Below are 19,415 nucleotides of genomic sequence, written 5' to 3'. Positions count from 1 at the left end.
GCGCAACACCTACCGACAATGCATGGACAATGAACTGCACGTGCATGCACAATTGTTCGACAAGCCTGGAAACAGCAATTGGTAACAAAGGACTCGCAGGATGCTGTCTCAACGCCAATAGGCGAACCCGATAAACCTCAGAAAAAAACCCAAATACTTGTGTAGAACGCATGATGACCCTACAGAGGTTCCGTTGTCTGAGAGCTCTTGATCCAAGACAACAAGCAAGGCGGGAGGAACCAACGTTAACTAGTTCCTTCATGACTATGATAGTACGTCAATTATGCTATACGTTTAGCCGCAATGACGGTACTCACCTCAATCGTTCAGATGTCACCAAAATGCAGACAAGGTGTAAGTAGTTGAGACTGTCGTCCGCTCAACTATTACGCCAAAATGCAGTGATACTGAACGCTTGTGTTTCAGTATCGCGGATAGTATTAGCGTGCCTACAGACTCGGACACCATGACTCCCAAGTAAACACGAAACGACGAGCGATTGATGTCTCACCAAAAGAACTAGAGAAAGGATGAAGAATTAGTCAAAGTATCCAAGCTCGCTGTCGTAAACAGCGAGCTCGAGCGTTGTCAATGCGTTGTCGCACGGTGTTACCACCACAGGAGGCTGCGAATCTGACAAGTCCCAACGCATCCTGATACGTCTCGGTAACGTATAATAATATAAGGATATCTATCTATCTTTCAAAGCTTCATCATAATCCCTTCACTAAACTTTTGCTATCAGCCTCCGGGTCTCTTGTGGTGTAAAACGCAAGATGATGGACAAAACGCGAACGAGATTGGGCTGAAACAATGGATTTAGTATGAACATTTTCAGTGGTCTTCTGTACTCACTCTCATCTCCTTATGCTCCAAAAACTGTAATATCACGTTTCGAAGGTACTCCAGGTTGATGTCTTCATCGCCTTTGGACGGGGTGGGCGATGTTGGTCCAGGAGATGCAACTCGCGATGGAAGATCAGAACCAGATGACATTGACGCGCGAGAATCAGTGTTCTCGGTCCGTGAGGTCCAATAACCCACTCCTGGATTGCGCTGACGCTCAAGCAGAGCAGCTGAGTTTTGCACCTTGCGGAGTTCTTCTCGGAGCGTCTGCGAGTGCTATGAGACCATGGAGCAGTAAGGAACTTGGATAGTCATCACCTTGATGTGACCACGTAACTGTACTTCATGAGCCTTCAGGTTTTCAAGCTGGCTCTTGTAACCTTCGGCTTCTGCTTGAGCATCTGAGATGCGAAGCTGGAACGATGCCTATATGGTACCTGTCATAAAAAGCATTCTGGCGCATATTACACGAGCCGTACCTCAGTATCGTTCATACGGTCAACCTGTAGCTGAAGTTCCAACGCATGACGCTGGTGATTTTGCACCTCAGCTGTTAGCTTCTCGATCTCAGTTTTCAGCACCCCTGTAGTGCTCTCTTTCTCTTCCCGTAACTTTGCGGAAGACTGCAGAGTCATCTTCAGTTCATCCGTTTCTCTACTCTTATCGCAGAGCTTGCGACTCCAGTCTGCTTCGCTCTCTGTACGCTCCTTTTCTGCGAGGACCAAGTTCCTCTTGATTTCTGCCAATCTGGCCTCGTACTTGGCTTCCATCGTGGAAATGAGCTGTGAGACGTCTTCCTGGGGAGCGCCTGGCCCATGCGGTCGCGTTTCCTGTTCCCCTCGAAGATCCGAGATTTCCTCGGCGAGAAGAGTAAGGCGATCCTGTGCTTCCCTAAGCTGAAACTGCAGTTCAGTATGTTGACTCTGGAGGGTCCCGACGTGGTGCTGAGAGGATTCTAACTCGGCCTGCCGAATCTGGAGTTGCTCAAAGAATGACCTGTTCTCCCTAGAAAGATTGTTGACAGATGCCTCCAACGTAGCGATCTGCGACCTCTTAAGAGTCAATTCCGTTGAATGCGACATCTGTATTGCAATTTCTTAGATCATTGGAAAAGTTACGGCCATCTAGACGGACCTTTAGCGCTGCAATTTCGACTTCGAATTGTGCGCGGGTGGCAGAAAGCTCCTTTTCACTGCGGTCCCTGACAACAGCTACCTCTTTGTCGAACTGGGTCCTTAAGCCTGTTACCGCTTTCTCTCGCTCTGCATTGACTGCATCGATTTCCGACTGTAACCTTGCTCGTTCAACCCTCTCTTTTTCTCGTTCTTGCCTGTCCTTTTCTTTAGATTCTCCGATTTCCTTCAGCGCATCATCTCTGTCCTTCTCGGCTTTGACAAGCTTCTGTCTCACAGTCTTCAGGAGGCTGATTGCCTTAACACGTTTCTCTTCTTCTTCTTTTGCCACTTCTTTTGCTTTGGCAACCTCGACTGAAAGTCTTTCAATCTCGGCATTCCGTTTCGCTGTTTCTTCTTCCGTAAGAGAAGCTGAAACTTGAGAGGCTGCAACGAGGGCTTCTGCTTCGCTGAGCTGTTGACGAAGCTTGTGGATCTGGTCCAACTGAGACCTAGTTTCAAGCCTGTGAGTATCTCTGAGCTCCTCGATACGTTCCTCTTGACCTGTTTTTAAGAAAGTCAGTATTCTTTTATAGCAATACGAACATTTCATTACGTGTCAGTTTTCCGTTGAGACGCTGCAGTTCATCCTGTGTAAGCTACTTGAATGGATAAGAGACTAGAACTGGGCAAACATTCTGGCACGTCACCCACCTCAGTCTTCATGTTCATATTAGACAGGTAGTCACGTAGCACGGTTGCATCATCAGCATCCTCCAAAGGAGTCAATTCCAGAATGACATCATCCACAGCCGACCGTTCTGCCTGAAGTTTTTTGAAAGACGTTGACACATCTTGGAAGAGTAAGCATGTGCACAACATATAGTCCGACCAAGGAAGTACCTGAAAACCGTTGTTCAACAAGTCTTAGACGTTCTTGAAGAGCTTCTACGTCGGCTTCGCTGCATTTTGATGAAGGCACAGTAGCAGCGATTTCTGGAGCATGTTCTATCTTTTCACCATCGCCATTGCTGTCTGACGCAGATTCTTCTATTTGGATGGGAACATCGGCGTGGCCATTAATGTATTCAGAATGCGAGTCTTGAACTTCTGACGTATGTGAAGCAGATGGGTCTGTATGAATAGAAATATCGGCGTTGCCATCGACGTCTCCCGAACGCGAGTCTTGAACTTCTGGTACATTAGAAGCAGATGCGTCTGTATGAATGGCAATATCGGCAGTTCCATCGGTTTCTCCAGAATGCGAGTCTTGAACTTCTGATACATGCGAAACAGATGCGTCTATATGAATAGGAACATCGGCGTTGCCATCGATATTTCCAGAACCCGAGCTGTGAACTTCTGTTACATGGGAAGCAGATAGGGCTGTGTGAATGAGAACATCGGCGTTGCCATTAATGTCTCCAGAATCTGAGCTGTGGACTTCTGACGAAAGTGCCGTGTCTGTATCAATAGGAAGATCATTAGGTAGCTGATGATGTTCTTCTATCCCGGTAGAAACTGATACGGGTTTTGGGAGGCTAACAGAGTATTCTGTGGCAGGTGCCTCCTCTGTGCTCGGTGGCAGTGGAACCTGAACTAGAGCTTGAGGAACCTCTGTTGTTGAGCTAACATGAGGGCCTTCTTCACTAGTATCTTGGGAGTGATTTGCAGCGAGGGAAAATGGCGAAGGATCTGACGGATGGTCGCTTGGCTGGGTGTCAGACACTTGAGGTGGAGAAGCTGTTGTTGGAAGTATTACAGGTGAGGCTGGCAGAGGAATCGACGTGGGGGAGAGTGGATGTTGCGTGACCACAACTGAACTCGACACTGGCGAAGCTCTCGAAGAAATAGCAGGCGATGTAGTATTAGATGCATCCCCGACTGAGAATGACGCGCGTAGGCGTTCTTCGAGAGTAAATTTGCGTAGTCCAGGATCGGGAGTACTGTTACTCTTCGAGATAGATGAAGAGACAGGACTAGAAGATCGCGACAGCGGACTCCCAGGGCGCTGTGATGCAAATGACCTGCGCATGTTACTCAGCGTAGCGTCCGCGAGTTGATTTGCAGATTGCGACTGTCGCGTAGACTGCGCGTCAGGTGGGCCGCTTGTGAAACGGTTATCATCGCCGTTGGGGTCTTGGAACCGACGGGGCTGCGGCTGCGGCTGCGCAAAGCTTTCTACTGCCTGCCGAAACTGTGAAAACATCAGGGATACCAGAAGTACTCGAACCAAACTGCGTAGGCAGTGGTGGTCGTTGCACTTGGTCCTGGACAATTAATGATCGAACAAGTCTCCCACGTGCCAAAGGAAACGTCGTTGGGGTGAAATGTACTTGTCCAAATTGCTCCACCAGCACATGTTCAGTTTGAAAGTACAACTTGCTATAGAACGAACAAATGTAATACATGATTTTATGATGTAGATTCGTTTGATAGTATCTCTGCTTCCTTGGCTTTTCCATTCAACTGGGTGAGAGATGTAAACGACCCATTCAGTGAAGTTGAGCTCGGTAGTGACTCTGCAGTAGATGGCACTGGTGCTGGGCTAGCTAATTGCCATGAAGGTATCGATGGTCTACCGGCCAACGAGGGTATTGGTGTAGAAGGGGAGCTTGTCATTGGAGCAGACCCGCGACTAAGCAGCAGAGCCTTGAGAGATTTGAGTTCTTGTTGCAGCTCAGAAAGGGATTCCTTCTGAGTTTCCTTGTTCTTCTCGATCATCTGTGTTGAAAAATGAGAGATGCAAAAATGACCGACATCACCGGCTCTACCTTAGGTAGCATATCTCGGATATTCTCCACTTCATCACGAATTTCACGCATCTCGTCCCGCGTCTTTGACTCGCCTTCCCGCATTTCGACTACTGCCGACTCAACGTCTTTGGTGACTTTGTTCACCCGTTCATTTTGTTCATACACCGCAGACTTGACGGCTTCGGTTTCTGCCTGAATTTCTTTCAAGAGGGCCTCTGCAGCATCAAACTGTGCTGTCAGTCCATCGCGGTCTTGTTCGTATGCTGTCGCTGCGGGAGGAATGAGGTGTGGTTGAAGATATTTCTGGAGCTAAGGTAAAAGAAAGAAATACGGAGTGATTCAAACCGTTCACCTTGAACAGCGAAATGGCACCATACACCACTGACCCCGATATCACAGCAGTTATCTACAGTGAATGTGTTACAACTTGCGCCACAAAAAGGAGAGTGAAACGACGAACGAAATAATCGCGCCAGTCCCATTGCTGAGAAGGATAGCTGGGATAGGGAGCTGATCCATATGTGAGATATGGTGATTGGAAATTATTCTGAGGCTGTTGCGAGCGCGTAGCCTGGCTTGCCGCCTGCTTCATTGCCTCATCAATCTCTGGTCCACTGAGGCCTTTTGCTTCAAGGAATTGCACACGCTGAGCAAGCGGCGCTTGTTGGGCCTGATCCACGCAATGAGTGTTGTACACTTCAAGGAACTTATGATTTGCACACCGTAGAGTCTGAGAGGAACGAAACTGCATTACGGACGAGCTCTCGTCTGTCGTCTGCCATGGTCTATGTAGTACAAGTCTTAGAAAATACCATACCGATTAGGAAAGTCTACTCCTTGCGCTCCGAATTCATTCTCCGATCGTCTCCAATTTTCCCGCAAGACGTTGGGCCACCAGCGTTCTTTTGCACACAAGTATGTTTAGGTTGGCAGCTCAGCGGGGAATAGCGAACAAACTTGCTGGCTCTTCAAGAGGTATCTCGTGCTTTTCCTCTTTTTCCTCACATGTCTAATGGGTCCTGGTTGTTAAGCTTTGAGGGCTTCTTCACTGTATGCTCGTTGCCGGTGCTCAACATGGAAGCCGACGTATGGCCCTTCTTTGCCTTCGGCTGCAAGCTGGGGTATGATCATGCTTTTCGGAGCAAATTTGTTCGTGTCTGAGGCATTCTAACAGGCAACCGACGCGGTTATGCGGAAGCCGCTGGCAAATTCTCCCGCGACAAGCCCCACATGAACATCGGCACTATTGGTAAGGCCAAGTTTTTTTTTTTTGCATTCTGACGCGCTTTAACTCGGTTTTATTCTTAGGTCACGTTGATCATGGCAAAACGACGTTGACAGCAGCTATCACCAAAGTTCTCTCTGATAAAGGCGCAGCGAAGTTCACGGACTACTCGCAGATCGACAAGGCGCCTGAGGAGAAGGCTCGTGGTATCACTATCAACTCTGCGCATGTCGAGTATGAATCTGATGGGCGCCACTACGGACACATTGACTGTCCTGGCCACGCTGACTGTTCGTCCTTCCTTACCCACATACGTCTCCAGTTTTACGCAGCTACCCCTCACAGACATCAAGAACATGATTACTGGTGCCGCACAAATGGACGGAGCCATTATTGTCGTGTCGGCAACGGATGGTCAAATGCCTCAGACCCGTGAACATTTACTTCTTGCTCGCCAAGTCGGCATCAAGAAGCTGGTTGTCTTTATCAATAAGGTTGACATGATTGAAGACCCGGAGATGCTCGAGCTTGTTGACATGGAGATGCGCGATCTGCTATCAACTTACAACTTTGACGGTGAAAACACTCCCATCATCATGGGTTCAGCATTGGCCGCTTTGGAAGGTCGGGACGACAGCGTAGGGAAGGACAAGATTCTTAGTCTTGTCCAGGCCTGTGACGAGTGGCTTGATGTTCCCCCTCGTCAGTTTTTTGTGTGGTTCTTGATCAGGAAAGTTAAAAAAACAATCTCATAGGTGACCTTGAGAAGCCTTTCTTGATGCCTATTGAAGGTAATATCAAGATTTGTTTTCAGGGACAGGCTTTGACACTTTACTCAAAGATGTGTTCTCGATTTCTGGCCGTGGCACTGTTGCTACTGGACGGGTGAGCTTCGCGTTAGGAACGTGTATTCTCTGGGCTCACCAGTTGTACAGGTTGAGCGTGGTATTGCAACTAAGGGTGCTGAGGTCGAGGTCGTTGGCCTTGGCAACACTTTCAAAACCACATTGACTGGTATCGGTACGACCAATACCAATGCATCATTAAATTTTGGATTTCTCATGAATTCACAGAAATGTTCCACAAGGAACTTGACCGAGTACGAAGCACTGTATCTTGTGATCCGCGTCATGTTTATTTTAATCCTTTTTTCAGGGTGAAGCCGGTGACAACATGGGTTGCCTGCTACGTGGTGTCAAGCGGGAACAAGTCCGCCGTGGCCAGGTTATCATTGCCCCAGGCTCGATGAAGGCCGTTAAGAAGTTCCAGGCTCAAATTTACGTTCTCACGAAGGATGAAGGTGGTCGCTACACCCCATTCATGAGCAACTATCGTCCTCAGCTTTTCCTCCGGACTGCTGATATCACCGTTGCTCTGACTTTCGCCGAGGGTACTCCTGACGCCGAGGAGAAAATGGTATGCACTATGCCGTTTTCTGGTGTGTTGCTTACACCTTTTGTAGGTAATGCCCGGAGACAATGTCGAGATGGTTTGTGAGCTGGTCCACGATGTTGCTGCCGAGGCTGGTTCCCGCTTCACTCTTCGTGAAGGTGGCAAGACAAGTAAGTTCTGAGTTTATAGTTCCGCTAGGTCCCAGCTGAACAATCACAATGCAGTCGGTACTGGTATCGTCACGAAGATCCTGGAGTATGCATGAAAATACTAGATTATTATATACTATTCTGTCGTAATCCTTACATCTCTTCACTTGTAGTGTTGTTGCATCTCCCCTCAGCATCATGTTCAAAAAAGTAGACTCTGAGTCAGAGTTCATTCTGCACTTGCACTACATGTGTGTGTCGTTTATTTACGAAGCCGCCTTGTAGCCGCTATTGGTGATTTTCCCTACGGCTGACAGCTGTCCGCCAACGTCGGCTGTTTGAAGCTTGAAGGTTCAATGCCAATATTGTTTGTCACACCTCACACCCCCACTTGCATCTACTATCTTACGCTCGCTAGGCTTCAGTAACTTAATTATGTTCTCTGCAATCAGACAAGCTGCTCGTGCGCGAACGATGTCCTTGACGGCTGCGAGGACAAGTCCCTCCATTATTATGCGCATGCCCAGTTGTCGGACTATTGTTAGTGAGTAAAACTCACCATCCGCCAAGTGAATCTTATCTGACAGTCTCAACCAGCAAAAAAGTATACCGAAGAACACGAAGTCGTTGCTTTTGACGACGAGACTGGATTGGGTGCTGTGTCTATAACAGATCATGCGCAGGAGAGTCTTGGAGATGTTGTGTTTGTGGAGCTTCCTGCCGTAGGCTCGAAGGTCTCAAAAGGCGGTGGGTACCCATTTTCTGTGAATAGGTGAACGACGCGCTAATACCTATTTGTAGACCAGATTGGTGCAGTTGAGAGCGTCAAGGCGGCTTCGGATATAGTTAAGAGACATCCATTGTTTTGTAACTCATAACTCATGAATGTCCGTTGATACAGTATGCACCAGTATCTGGCATAGTCACTGAGGTGAACGAGGGCCTGAATTCTGAACCTGGACTCTTAAACCGCTCTCCTGAAGAAAAAGGTAAGCTTTTTCATATTTGATCAAGTTACAGCAGCATCAACATCATGCTTGTAGGTTGGCTGTGCAAAATCAGACTTTCTGCACCCGAGGAAGTGAGTGATTCATACGTCTATCTAGGGATTCTAACAGCAGCTTATTGTAACAGATGGATAAACTGCTCACGCTGGAGAGTTACAAAGCGACTTGGGAGGCGTGAATCGTAATACTAGATAAACGACTATCCACCTTCCAAGTTTGACTGACAATACAAGACCTGGCCTCAACTGCCATACCTTTGTTATTACTTATATTATCATATAGATGTTTAGAAATCAATGCATTCTATCTTGAGAACTGGTATGGATTGTCAGAATGAGGTGGTAAGGTAGTTGATAGAATTCATGATGATGGCTCGTATTTGTATTTCTCTCCGCGAGCTTCCATACGTTCCTTAGCTTCCCTTAAGGCCCATGTTTGTATACTGTATAGACCAAGTCGACTGATGAACGAGCTGGCTCAGCGGAAGAAATGCGTCGCCCACCTTGTGTCAGGCTTGTAGTACAATAACACTGCAGCCATTGCCATAGACCCGAACATCCCTACATACCAGATGTTCTCCCACTCCTCTTTCACTCGCTTTTGTCCTGGTGCAAGGGGCTAAAGCACTCATCCCGTCAGCTTCCCAGAGGTCCTGAACAAACGTTACAAGCATCACCTTTTCGCCAAAAAGCAAACCACTAGGCTCGTTAAATTGTGGTGGGCCATGGGAAGCAAATCGCCTGCCTGCTATGCGGCGCGGTACTCTCACTTGAAGCGCACGCAAAGATGAAGTCGGTAGCATGAGGAATATTGACTTGAAGTTGACCGACTCTCCAGTGTCCCTCGGGTAATTTCGAAGTGGATTGGTCTAAATAGATGCAAACACGACACACTCTGAATCCGTCTGTGTTTTCTGTCTTCATGCAATATTTGCCCAGGCCTCAAGCTTACGACGTTTAGAAAGCAGCAATATAATCCACAATACTGAAAATTTCAGCGGCCCTGGGAGGTTAGTAAAAGAAACAAAAGTCTTTACTGGTTGACAGAGGCTATGTAATTAAATGTGTATCTCGTTTCGGTGTTTCCTGATTGAATTGCAAGAGACAAGAGGAGATGACCCTGGACTACGCCGGCCTCATTTAAGTACATTGATGGGCAAGCCTGGCGCTATCGCAAAGCACCACCAGATGTCAGATCTATTGGCTGGATCGGCACAATGCGTCTCAGACGGGGAGTGACCATCGTTGGATGAGACTTGCTGCCCAACGGGTGCCCAAAGGAGGGGTGCATCGCAGTCTAGGCCAACTTGAAGTATATATCTCGCTCGGCTCAACCGAGCCAAACAATGGATCTGATGCAGGATGTCAAATCCATTACATCGATTAAGTGAGACCATATGTGAACTGCACAGGGGGCCGCAAGGTACACACCACGAATGGTTCCTCCGCATATTTATGCTGATTATATGTCAGGGTTCTTCATGATGCGGCGAGAGAGCGGAAGCAGGGTTCAAAGGTTCATGAGTGCATCATGCGATTTAAGATGTTGGGAGCGACGAATGGGAATGATCTTTTTCAATCTGCAAAGAGTCGAGAGCAGGCTAGTACTTATCAGCAAAGGGGTTATAACGGGGCTTGAGAATTGATGGGGCCCGCCAACTTGGCGCAAAGCCACGGTACATTGCGGTCTTTGAATTCTGGACATCACCAACATAGTCTGATGTTTTCCGAGAACCACACCACAGATCCCCCGACTTGTCTACGACCTCGTAGCAGATGTCGCAAAAAATGTCCTAGCAAAGTCGACTGAACCTATTCGGCATAGATCTTCTGGACCATGTCGTCGGTAAGTCTTGCTTTGGGTACTTACAAGAGGAAAGTGATCGGATATCGCATCAGGTGGAGCCAAGAAGAATGAATGTTCTGCTTTGGGATGACAAAGAACACCCTATTCGATTATTGACAGCCATGTGAACCCTTAGCGTAAAGCATCTGGGCAGAAATAGCTCTACCAAGACAACTTCGGTGGCACCCTTGCAAGATGTGATGCCATGACGCCACTCAGAATGTCACAAGACTGCTAACCAAACGGGACTAGCGACCATATTGCACGAACTTGAGTCTATACATATACGAGAGATGTCGGACCATTCGCTCACCTTCAGACGTTGGGATGAGTTGTATAAGAGGATAAGAAGTCGCAAGCCGTCGAAAGTTGTCGCATGTGCTGGCCGTAAACCGTTCTACCACCAAAAGCAAAGATAGAGATAGAATTCGGAAGGTCGGCGCTAGCTGCGATAGAGGGTGGACCTATCACCAGAAGCACAAACATACGGTGCGCCACAGGACTTAGTCACCTATCTGATAGTGGCATGCACGCCACATGTGGCGGGTAGAGTGAAAGAGGTATTCACACCTAACACGGCGTGCCCGCAATGGGAATTGTAGCAGTGAAGTGCATGACACGATGGCTTGAGGTAAGAGGGTCACGCGAACTGTTTCCGCACAACCAAGTCCCGTCCTTAGATCTATTAGATTAGTAGTACCTGTAATTAAGGATGATATTATCAATAATCACGGTATAGATTTGGACAAGATGACATAGTCGCAGTCTGATTCCTCGTCTTGCCAGTCATCCTCTGCATATCCTGGTGAACTAGGGTCGAGATCAAAGCTAAATTCATTGGTCAACGAAGTGCAAGGGATGCAGATGAGGTGGACACACCCCAAAGATTTGTAGAAAGCAGACGCAGCACTATTGGCTACTGTTTATGAGGATAGGACAAGTACAGGTCGTGTATCAGAGGCTTACCTTTAAAGACGGTTAACATAACATTCTTCATCCTCCATCTTGAGCCAATGTCGAACAGAGAACTCATCAAAAGCTTTCCAACCCCAAATCTTCGAGATTCTTCGGTCACTTGGAGTTCATAACTTTCCTCGATCGATGAGCTAGGAGTCTCCGAACTTGTAGCATTGTACCCACCAATACACTACGTCTTGCTTAGCTTCACGTTCGAACCGGAAGATAGTATATGCAACTATCCGAGATTCTGATGGAATTGATTCCCTACCTGAGGGCGCATCATCGCATCGCTCACATAAGACGAGCCGAGCGTGTGGGTGAAACATCTCTTCCTTCTTCGAACGAGGATCCCAGCCAAATGAAGAGGTCGTATAACTGAGCGGGGTAAATCATGAAATGCAAGATCAAACATCGCGTGATCTCACAACAGGTGCATATTGGACTCAAAAATGTTCCATATTCGCTCGCTTTCAACGTCAGACAGCTCTGAAGAAGTCTTCACGGTGAAATGCAATCTAATCGGATGGGTTGTGTGAACAAACGTGTCGCAATTTACAGGACGGCAGGACATACCTGGTGCCATTCAACTCTCTAGATGTCGAAATGCATGCTTCCAGCTGTGTCGAAGTCGCCTAAGCTATGGTTCGAGTGAGGTTTTCTGTCAAACAAGGACACGGAAAACCTTGTTGGCTCTATTTACTGCACTGGATCGCATTCTATGCGAGATCATTGAGTGATTCAACGGTCGCGATCTGTGACGATTTTAGCGAAACAGTATCGCCTCAACATCCCAAAAACATACCACGAGTAGTCTTCACCGTGACGCGCGAGCTCAGAACCAACAATAATTTACTTGATTGAAAGGTATAAGCAATTACATAACTATTATGGTTTCCAATTTGGCAATGTTATGTAGTTTGCGGAGATTTTTGATTGCAAGTTTCGTTCTACCCAGCTCGATTATCGCAGTGCAGCTCGAGTCTTACTTCTCTTTGTGCCATACTCGCGGCTAGCAGAAGATCAAGCAAAGTATGAAGCTCGACGCAACAGATCTGCGATACATCACCTCGGATGAATTTCGGGTACTAACTTCAGTAAGTAAGGGGGTCCTGGTCAGCTTGATGATGGCCGTATCTCAAAACTCTCGAACGCAGGTAGAAATTGGATCGAAGAACCATGAAGTCGTCCCAACTCCACTCATCGTACAAATCTCCGGCCTTCGAAATGGAGGCGTCAACAAGCTGATCGGGAGTTTGGCGAAACGCAATTTAGTCGCCAAAGTGCAAAACTCAAAGTGTTGGTACATGTCCCTTCGTTCGTTCTTCCTTGTAAGCCTGACTTTTGGTGACAGATGATGGATATAGGCTGACGTATGGCGGGTATGATTATCTGGCTATGCGTGCATTATCCAAGCGAGATTCGTTGTACTCTGTTGGAAATCAGATTGGCGTCGGCAAAGAGGCTGGTGCGTGCTTGCCTTGGCGATCCTCAATATATTCACCTGTGGAGCGACTGATCAAATGGAACAGATGTATACCTAGTTGCAGACGCGGAGGGTAATCAATTAGTTCTCAAACTACACAGGTGAGCTGATGACGAGGCCAGGTTCCATGAACTTTATACTCATGGAATTAGGCTAGGCCGTATTTCATTTCGTGCCATCAAGGAAAAAAGAGATTATATGGGAAAACGCAAGTCAGCGTCGTGGATGTATATGTCACGATTAGCGGCGCAGAAAGAGTGGGCTTTTATGAAAGTCAGCTAGTTCGGTTTCTGCAGGACCTGCGATGCAATATACTGAAAGCGTGCTAATGACGGAATGACTACAGATCCTTCACGAACATGATTTCCCGGTCCCCCGGCCTGTTGATCAGGCCAGGCATTGCATTCTTATGGAAGCGATCGATGCATATCCGTTGTAAGTACACGCTTGCATCTGACACTCTCCTCGTTTCTCATAGTAGATCCAGACGACAGATCGCTGACGTTCCGTCGCCGGGAAAGTTATACTCGACGTTAATGGACATCATTGTACGATTTGCACGCGCGGGGCTTATTCATGGCGATTATAACGAATTCAATATTCTGATTCGACGAGAGAGTGGCGAACCGGTAGTCATCGATTTTCCGCAGATGGTCAGCACGTCGCATGAAAATGCTGAATGGTGCGCAATCGCAATAATCGATTTTATCGGATACAACCTGATGATGTTCATCAAGGTACTTCAATCGTGATGTGGAATGTATACGTACTTTCTTCCGCCGACGTTTCAAGTACGAAAGTGCATTGTACCCCAGGTTCAAGACTGTCAAAGCCGAATCAAATGGCGAACATGATGATTTCCGATTGGATGTCATGGTTGCAGCCAGCGGTTTTGTGAAGAAGGACCAAAAGACTTTAGAGGAGGTGAGAACCCTTGCACCTAACACTTTTTAAGCTCTCCTGAATAACACTGTAGTATATGGAAGTTGTTCGAGCAAATGAACTTCAGGATGACGCAGATCAAGACAGCTCTGAAGAAGAGGAAGAGGAGGAAGAAAATGAAGAAAGCGAAGGTGATGATACTCCGGACGGCCACGAAGACAACGGCCAGGTTGAAACCGGTGACGAGCACAGTGAATCGGGTATGCAAGAGCATGACGACCTGCAAACACCTCTAAGCACTGAAGTGCCATCGTGTTCGCAACCCGGGCCAAGCACCGACACACTCGGCTCCCCTGAGCCAATCTCCCGGCCCAACAGCCGCATGTCTCAGCTGTCAAGATCACCCCCACGATCGCGCTCGCCTTCGCCTTCCACCTTGGCCAAAATGGCTGCTTCTCTGAGCCTGCAGGACGCTGCTTTTCGGGACAAAGTCGCATCTGACCTTGCAAAACGTTCGCGCCAGCAAAAAAAGTACCACATCAAACGTGGTGCGCAGAGAGCCGGACGGCCGCAAGGAAGCAAAGCAAAGCAGGACACACGGGTCAAACTTGACAAAAGCGGAGTATGGGAGTAACTTAAAAAAATCATATTTTTTTTGTTTTTGTTTTTGTTTTTGTTTTTTTGGGGTTGAAGACCATATGTTGAATTACGAGTTTAAACGCAAGATCCAATCCTGTTCGGATTCCCATCATAATATCACATTTTCATCAGGGTCTTTCATTTTCGAAATTCCGGATCGTCGTCGCTGATAATGGCAAAAAATCACACTCACCCTAGGACAGTAGTGCCATGAGGGCGGCTATACTGTTTTAAGGACTTGTTAGTGATCTTCGCGTTAGCCGGAACTCGGGGAATGATTAATGATAATGATGAGTGCGCTTTGTACGTCCATAGAAACGTTTGCGGCACGCAGTGACCCTCGGCAAGCCAAAAGTGGGGTACCGGGCATGTGTCGAACGGCGAGTGCGCATGTGAGCCACAAATCTTGGAACTTTTCACAGATTATTTGGAGGGGGGAAATGATATCAAGCTCAAATGAATGCAGCACCGGGACCGTGATAGACACCTTCCGAGAACAGGCTCGATTCTCAGCAGTTAATTGCCGACAACTACTTCGCGCCAGCCTCCCGATTACGAAAGAGAATGGGCATTTCCCGAGGTAGTCACATTTGGGAGTCATATATCTACTGTACACGTTTATTCAACCTTGCAAATGAGGAGGTGTATTATATACTGGAGGCCTCGTAAGCAGTACCATAAAGTAATAGGAAATGCCGTTTCTTCGGTTATGTACGATATAACAAAGCGATTAAAGAAATACATAAGATGCAAATGACAGGTTCCGAGCGCATGGAGCCCTGGAATGGAGCAAAATAGGGGACTTATGATCTTGCCGAATATGCAAGGGGATCCATGATCATCGGGATAGTGGAATTAATGGCGGTCCTCGCGCTTAGGCCCATTCCGGATGAATCCATAGAATGACGGCGTACGTCTGCTTCGAGAGAAATGGAGGACGTCGAGATTGCTTGCGTGCCGAGCAGCTTGTGAAGATTATTATTCTGCCGGACTTGTTTAATATACGACTATGGAGGAGAGTGGACGTGAAAAAAAAATGCACCGAACGTTCTAGCTCTAGCAACTTGAGTTTTGTGTGCGTAGCGTCGTGTTGTAAACCCGCTACCATACTCTTTATGAATAAAAAATAAAAACAATGAGGCGGATTAAAATGCAAAAATATAGAATTGATTTGTTACCTTGGCCGTCTTTGAATTGAGGCCCCGGTATGGTTCGAGGCGTTGGAAAGGGATTGGGTAAAGGCCGATCCCGAGCAGCTGGTTGTGTAACCGATCGATGTGCGCCTCGAGAGAGGCTATGTAGATGGTACGCCTGTGAGGTGCGCCCATAGTTGATCTGCAAACGAAATTAATGGGATGGGTGAATTAGAGTGAAAAGAAGGACGGACAACTCCTGAGGAGAGAAGAGTTGCTTCTCGAGGACGTGATTCCATATTTTTCGTCGCTTGGAGCCGTCCTTCTTTGCGTAAAGGCGTGCGTATGGGTGGGCGATGGTGAAACGAGATGCTCTGTGTGAATTATCACGGGATGGATGTTCGACTGAGGAAGTATCGGAAGATTTGTCTGTAGATACGGGGCTCTCGGATAGTCTAGACTTTATGAAGGAAGGCTCGTGTGGAAAGAGATATGGGGATGTTCGTTGGTGGGTTGAATAATGGTAAGGGGGATGATATGAAGGCATTGTAGAATTGATTGGGATGAAGGAAAAAATAATAATGAATAAGATATATATACTGAGTAAGAGACCCGAGTTGGTTTAAATTAAGATCGCCAAATCTTGGGACTGACTTCTCCGTCGTACTAGCTTTGACCGCAGTTTATCCGGGAGTGCTTCTGACGCCACGATCCGGGCCCGCGGCGCACATGAGGTGGAGGAAATTCAATGAATATTATTGACCGCGACAATCTAAATTCAACTCCGCGAATACCCGAGGATCGATTCGAGCCGACCATCTCAAAACAACTGAATTAGCCTTTGTATGTAATGACGATCTACAGAATCTAATCAATTGTCATCCCGCATTATTCATCCACAGGTATTTAGTCTCCTCCTTCACCCACTTTTCATCCCATCAAACATGTATCCCATTCACCAACAGCCTTCTCCTGACTTTGATCCCCAATATCAATTCACCGATGTTACTGGCTTGCACCTTGCTCCAGCTTCGGACTATACCAGGCGACATTCCGTTTATGCTTTACCTGAGGATACATCAATCGCATTGAATTATTCATATCCATCATACGACTACTCAGAGACGCAGGCACAGATGCATTTACATGCTCCCCCATACGACCCACCAACCTCCTCTCGTCAACTCACTCCACCGTACGTGGAGCAAACGTACTATGACCAATACCCCCCTTCTTTAAATCAAGCCCCCCTGCCGTCCACGACCATCAACACCGACATCCTCGATTATTATGCAAATGCGCCCCAACTTCTTTTCCCAACCCCCTCGGAACTTCTTACAGACCTTTCAACGTCATCTGTTCCGATCTCAAGCTCCTCGTCCTTGCCCCACCCGACACAGCGCGAGCAGTCTCAGAGCAGCGAACGCAGCAATGAGCATCCTGCCTCGGCTGTACCTAACACGAGTAAGACAGAGAGTCAACGCAAGGCACGACAACGTGCCGTTGCCGAAGAGATAGGGTTCATTCCTACCGATCCGTAAGTTATTTCGTTTCGACCAATTCGCATCTTGACCATATTTTCCAGTGATACTATTTCATCGCACGAGAAAAAGCGGCACTATCTGGAATGTCTGGAACATTATGTTTTGTATTTGCACGAACAACTGCGTCTGGTCAATACGCTTCCGCTTGATCTTGAGCGTGTTTCTACCTATCGGGGTTTGAGCTCTCGCAGCATCAGGACATTGCTCGTGCACATGCAAAACACCAATCGCGGGCTTCATGAAAATACGCTGGAAGAGGAGCAGGTGGTGAGTTTATCTTTTCTTCCATTCTTTGTGGAGCGCTTAGGACGACTCTGCCGCAGTTTTTGGATCTGTCTGCCGAGGTGATGGCAGCGCATGGAGCAGGATTTCCGATGAGACGACATTCTGTTGACGTCATGGACCAGACGGCTAGCAGCTACGCATCTGAGTCGGCCAATATCGGTGCTAGTAGTAGTAGTAGCAGAGAATATTTAGGAACCGGGATATCGTTGAGCGGTGTTGACCAACGTCGGGTCAACTCAGAGTAGAAAAGAGTTTACCGTTCAGCCTAGGATGGATTTGGTTCCCGCTCATAAAATTCTGACTGTCCTCCCTCTTCTTTTGTATTTCCTTTGTCAGATGATTCAGCTGTGGGTGTTTTTATTTAGAGACCGTCGAGGAAATGTGAGGGACTGATACGATGACGTTCTGATTAATTGATTATTGGTATTGTACCTGAAGCACGCTTGGGCTCCAAGCGATTTTTAATCAATCTGTCGGGTAGCGCATGCTTCGTCATGGACAGGCCTGGGCAGGGGGCTTCGTCACCCATGTGGATCATTAGATTCATTGCACGCAGTATTCAAGTCGAGGAGGAATGCGTTTTCCATTTACACGTATATGCCAATCATTCCAAGGGCAGGCACTCCCCCGTCAACAATTAATCGCAAGAAGGACCTGTCGAGGCGCAATCCAAGAATGGTCCCTCGGACTCACCCCACGCCTGGGTCAACCTACATGTGATCAAGAAGCGTGATTGACTGGCCTTATTTCCGTGGAAGACGACGACAGACTCGGAACAGATTTCATTCATCAGGGGACCCGCTTTTACGTCGTAAACGAGTTTGGACTCGACATTTCTAAAAGTAAATCTTACTCTACATTGACAGGTTTGCCCATATGGTTAAGCGCTGTATCACGCCTTCGACGCAGGTGGTCAGGTACATGCCAGCGACGGTGTCACGAGAAGCAAACATGGTTCAATTTAAAAGTCCAAGGCGGTAAAGAAGTACAGCTCACCCAGATCGTTCAAAATCAAAAAAACGCAATCTACTCCGACTTGTAAAAAATAAAAAAAAACAATATTATTAATGGCCCACCGATTGATGTTTGCATAGCCTATACTGGTCGTCCACCGTTTCACGTATCACGACTGTGAGTCCGATGAACAAAATAAACGCATTTAACAAACGTACGATTACACCTCGGCTTCGCAAGTGCCGACAGCAACGAAGTCTCTGATAAATAAAGGCGTGAAAGAAGAAAAGCGGTGATGAGATCCTGATCAAGGAGGAGAAAGGCATCACATATGACGCTCAATTAGCACGATACCCCCTCGCTTCCGAGGCATACTTACCATCTACGCATTCCCTTCGTCCGTCGCCGCAAATTTATGCTTGCCTCGCATCGCAACTTCCGTCATCCCTTTCCCGCTCCCCGTAACACCCACTACCCATCTCATCAGCAATAATAAAATCAAGTCTAGTCCTCAAAAACGCACCACGGCCTAATGGGTTGTCGGGCGTCTTGAAGATACTAGTCCCCGCCACACCGGCAATATGAACGCCCTTCTTCTCAGACTTCTTAGCAAACTTCTGCCACGTCGCTTGCTTGGCCAGTTGCTCCTTGGCTTTGGCAGCTTTAACCTCCAGTTTCTTCTCATTACGCTTCTTCTTCCGATCTCTCTCCTCGTCCTCAGCTTTCGTTAGCTTTCTTTTACTAGGCGCCGTGGCTTTCTCTTGGTGATTCGCGGGTAGTGGCTTGATTTCTGATCCTTTGATCAGTTCCGTCGTATTGTACCCTTTGAACATGATGCTGTATACGGGGTTCTCTGCTGACCCACCGACGCTGGTAATCCGTGCAGGATACCAGCCCCCATCACCAGAGTATTTCGCAAGACAGTCGCTCCCTGCAGTCCATGTGTGTGAAGGTGTCGAGTTGGCTGTTTTACGCACGGAATCTGCGCGTGATGAGGAAGCTGCTTGCGCGAGCGATTGTTGGGTGAGAGAGATAAGTTCTTGGAGCTCCGAACGGAGCGAGAGGAGTCCGGCATTTTCAGTATCGGTTTGCAGCGCGAGCTCAACCTGAGAGAGTTGTACTTGATATGTCTCGAGTTCCGTGGTGTCCATTTTCAACGTAGTGTTGGAGTAAATCAACTTGGAAGGGGGACCGTGCGTAGTA

General features: G+C 47.5%; 9 protein-coding genes across 9 annotated transcripts; 4 read left to right on the top strand and 5 right to left on the bottom strand.

The window, feature by feature from the left end:
* Nucleotides 1–727: 727 nt before the first annotated feature.
* On the bottom strand, nt 728–5,496 carry EDB93DRAFT_1074061 (uncharacterized protein; the record flags this gene model as incomplete). The annotated part of the gene is made up of 14 exons (XM_041445066.1): nt 728–805; nt 856–1,113; nt 1,165–1,272; nt 1,326–1,928; nt 1,981–2,522; nt 2,575–2,617; nt 2,673–2,812; nt 2,862–3,535; nt 3,659–3,781; nt 4,480–4,682; nt 4,733–5,017; nt 5,067–5,120; nt 5,175–5,384; nt 5,437–5,496. 14 exons carry the CDS (start codon nt 5,494–5,496, stop codon nt 728–730), a joined length of 3,381 nt encoding a protein of 1,126 aa, XP_041313675.1.
* A 135-nt stretch (nt 5,497–5,631) lies between these two features.
* EDB93DRAFT_1260754 (translation elongation factor Tu) lies at nt 5,632–7,814 on the top strand (the record flags this gene model as incomplete). The annotated part of the gene is made up of 11 exons (XM_041454177.1): nt 5,632–5,689; nt 5,746–5,835; nt 5,889–5,963; nt 6,023–6,229; nt 6,285–6,641; nt 6,754–6,824; nt 6,875–6,959; nt 7,013–7,038; nt 7,095–7,355; nt 7,402–7,501; nt 7,556–7,814. The coding sequence occupies 11 exons, from the start codon at nt 5,632–5,634 to the stop codon at nt 7,594–7,596; spliced, it is 1,371 nt and encodes a 456-aa protein (XP_041313674.1). The 3' UTR covers nt 7,597–7,814.
* A 101-nt stretch (nt 7,815–7,915) lies between these two features.
* EDB93DRAFT_1074758 (glycine cleavage H-protein-domain-containing protein) lies at nt 7,916–8,665 on the top strand (the record flags this gene model as incomplete). Its single annotated transcript, XM_041445117.1, has 6 exons — nt 7,916–8,024; nt 8,078–8,227; nt 8,282–8,325; nt 8,382–8,469; nt 8,524–8,561; nt 8,615–8,665. The coding sequence occupies 6 exons, from the start codon at nt 7,916–7,918 to the stop codon at nt 8,663–8,665; spliced, it is 480 nt and encodes a 159-aa protein (XP_041313673.1).
* A 93-nt stretch (nt 8,666–8,758) lies between these two features.
* On the bottom strand, nt 8,759–9,351 carry EDB93DRAFT_1112591 (ESSS subunit of NADH:ubiquinone oxidoreductase-domain-containing protein). The gene is made up of 3 exons (XM_041448148.1): nt 9,164–9,351; nt 8,990–9,105; nt 8,759–8,929 (listed from the first exon to the last, which is right to left on the bottom strand). Exons 1-3 carry the CDS (start codon nt 9,287–9,289, stop codon nt 8,848–8,850), a joined length of 324 nt encoding a protein of 107 aa, XP_041313672.1. The 5' UTR covers nt 9,290–9,351; the 3' UTR covers nt 8,759–8,847.
* A 1,709-nt stretch (nt 9,352–11,060) lies between these two features.
* Nucleotides 11,061–11,863, bottom strand: EDB93DRAFT_1073702 (acyl-CoA N-acyltransferase; the record flags this gene model as incomplete). The annotated part of the gene is made up of 5 exons (XM_041445033.1): nt 11,061–11,160; nt 11,212–11,248; nt 11,299–11,420; nt 11,473–11,667; nt 11,718–11,863. 5 exons carry the CDS (start codon nt 11,861–11,863, stop codon nt 11,061–11,063), a joined length of 600 nt encoding a protein of 199 aa, XP_041313671.1.
* Nucleotides 11,864–12,216: 353 nt separating this feature from the next.
* Nucleotides 12,217–14,565, top strand: EDB93DRAFT_1112579 (RIO1 family-domain-containing protein). Its single transcript, XM_041448147.1, is given in 10 exon segments — nt 12,217–12,386; nt 12,447–12,588; nt 12,644–12,757; nt 12,822–12,876; nt 12,928–13,048; nt 13,122–13,210; nt 13,263–13,457; nt 13,513–13,699; nt 13,752–14,320; nt 14,334–14,565. 9 exon segments carry the CDS (start codon nt 12,324–12,326, stop codon nt 14,289–14,291), a joined length of 1,506 nt encoding a protein of 501 aa, XP_041313670.1. The 5' UTR covers nt 12,217–12,323; the 3' UTR covers nt 14,292–14,320; nt 14,334–14,565.
* Nucleotides 14,566–14,859: 294 nt separating this feature from the next.
* Nucleotides 14,860–16,057, bottom strand: EDB93DRAFT_1112575 (uncharacterized protein). The gene is made up of 4 exons (XM_041448146.1): nt 15,684–16,057; nt 15,475–15,631; nt 15,339–15,407; nt 14,860–15,279 (listed from the first exon to the last, which is right to left on the bottom strand). The coding sequence occupies exons 1-4, from the start codon at nt 15,974–15,976 to the stop codon at nt 15,100–15,102; spliced, it is 699 nt and encodes a 232-aa protein (XP_041313669.1). The 5' UTR covers nt 15,977–16,057; the 3' UTR covers nt 14,860–15,099.
* A 637-nt stretch (nt 16,058–16,694) lies between these two features.
* EDB93DRAFT_1052351 (uncharacterized protein) lies at nt 16,695–17,329 on the top strand (the record flags this gene model as incomplete). Its single annotated transcript, XM_041444700.1, has 3 exons — nt 16,695–16,966; nt 17,015–17,240; nt 17,297–17,329. Coding segments are annotated over 3 exons (531 nt in total), but the record flags the coding sequence as incomplete, so codon positions are not given.
* A 1,265-nt stretch (nt 17,330–18,594) lies between these two features.
* EDB93DRAFT_1074450 (uncharacterized protein) lies at nt 18,595–19,363 on the bottom strand (the record flags this gene model as incomplete). The annotated part of the gene is made up of 2 exons (XM_041445096.1): nt 18,595–18,683; nt 18,736–19,363. 2 exons carry the CDS (start codon nt 19,361–19,363, stop codon nt 18,595–18,597), a joined length of 717 nt encoding a protein of 238 aa, XP_041313667.1.
* Between the last annotated feature and the right edge of the window lie 52 nt (nt 19,364–19,415).

Source organism: Suillus bovinus, assembly GCF_016758785.1.
Source record: "Suillus bovinus strain UH-Sbo-P2 chromosome Unknown EDB93scaffold_1, whole genome shotgun sequence".
Taxonomy (NCBI): domain Eukaryota; kingdom Fungi; phylum Basidiomycota; class Agaricomycetes; order Boletales; family Suillaceae; genus Suillus; species Suillus bovinus.
The sequence above is the reverse complement of the archived record's forward strand: the minus strand, read 5'-3'. Positions and strand labels throughout refer to the sequence as shown.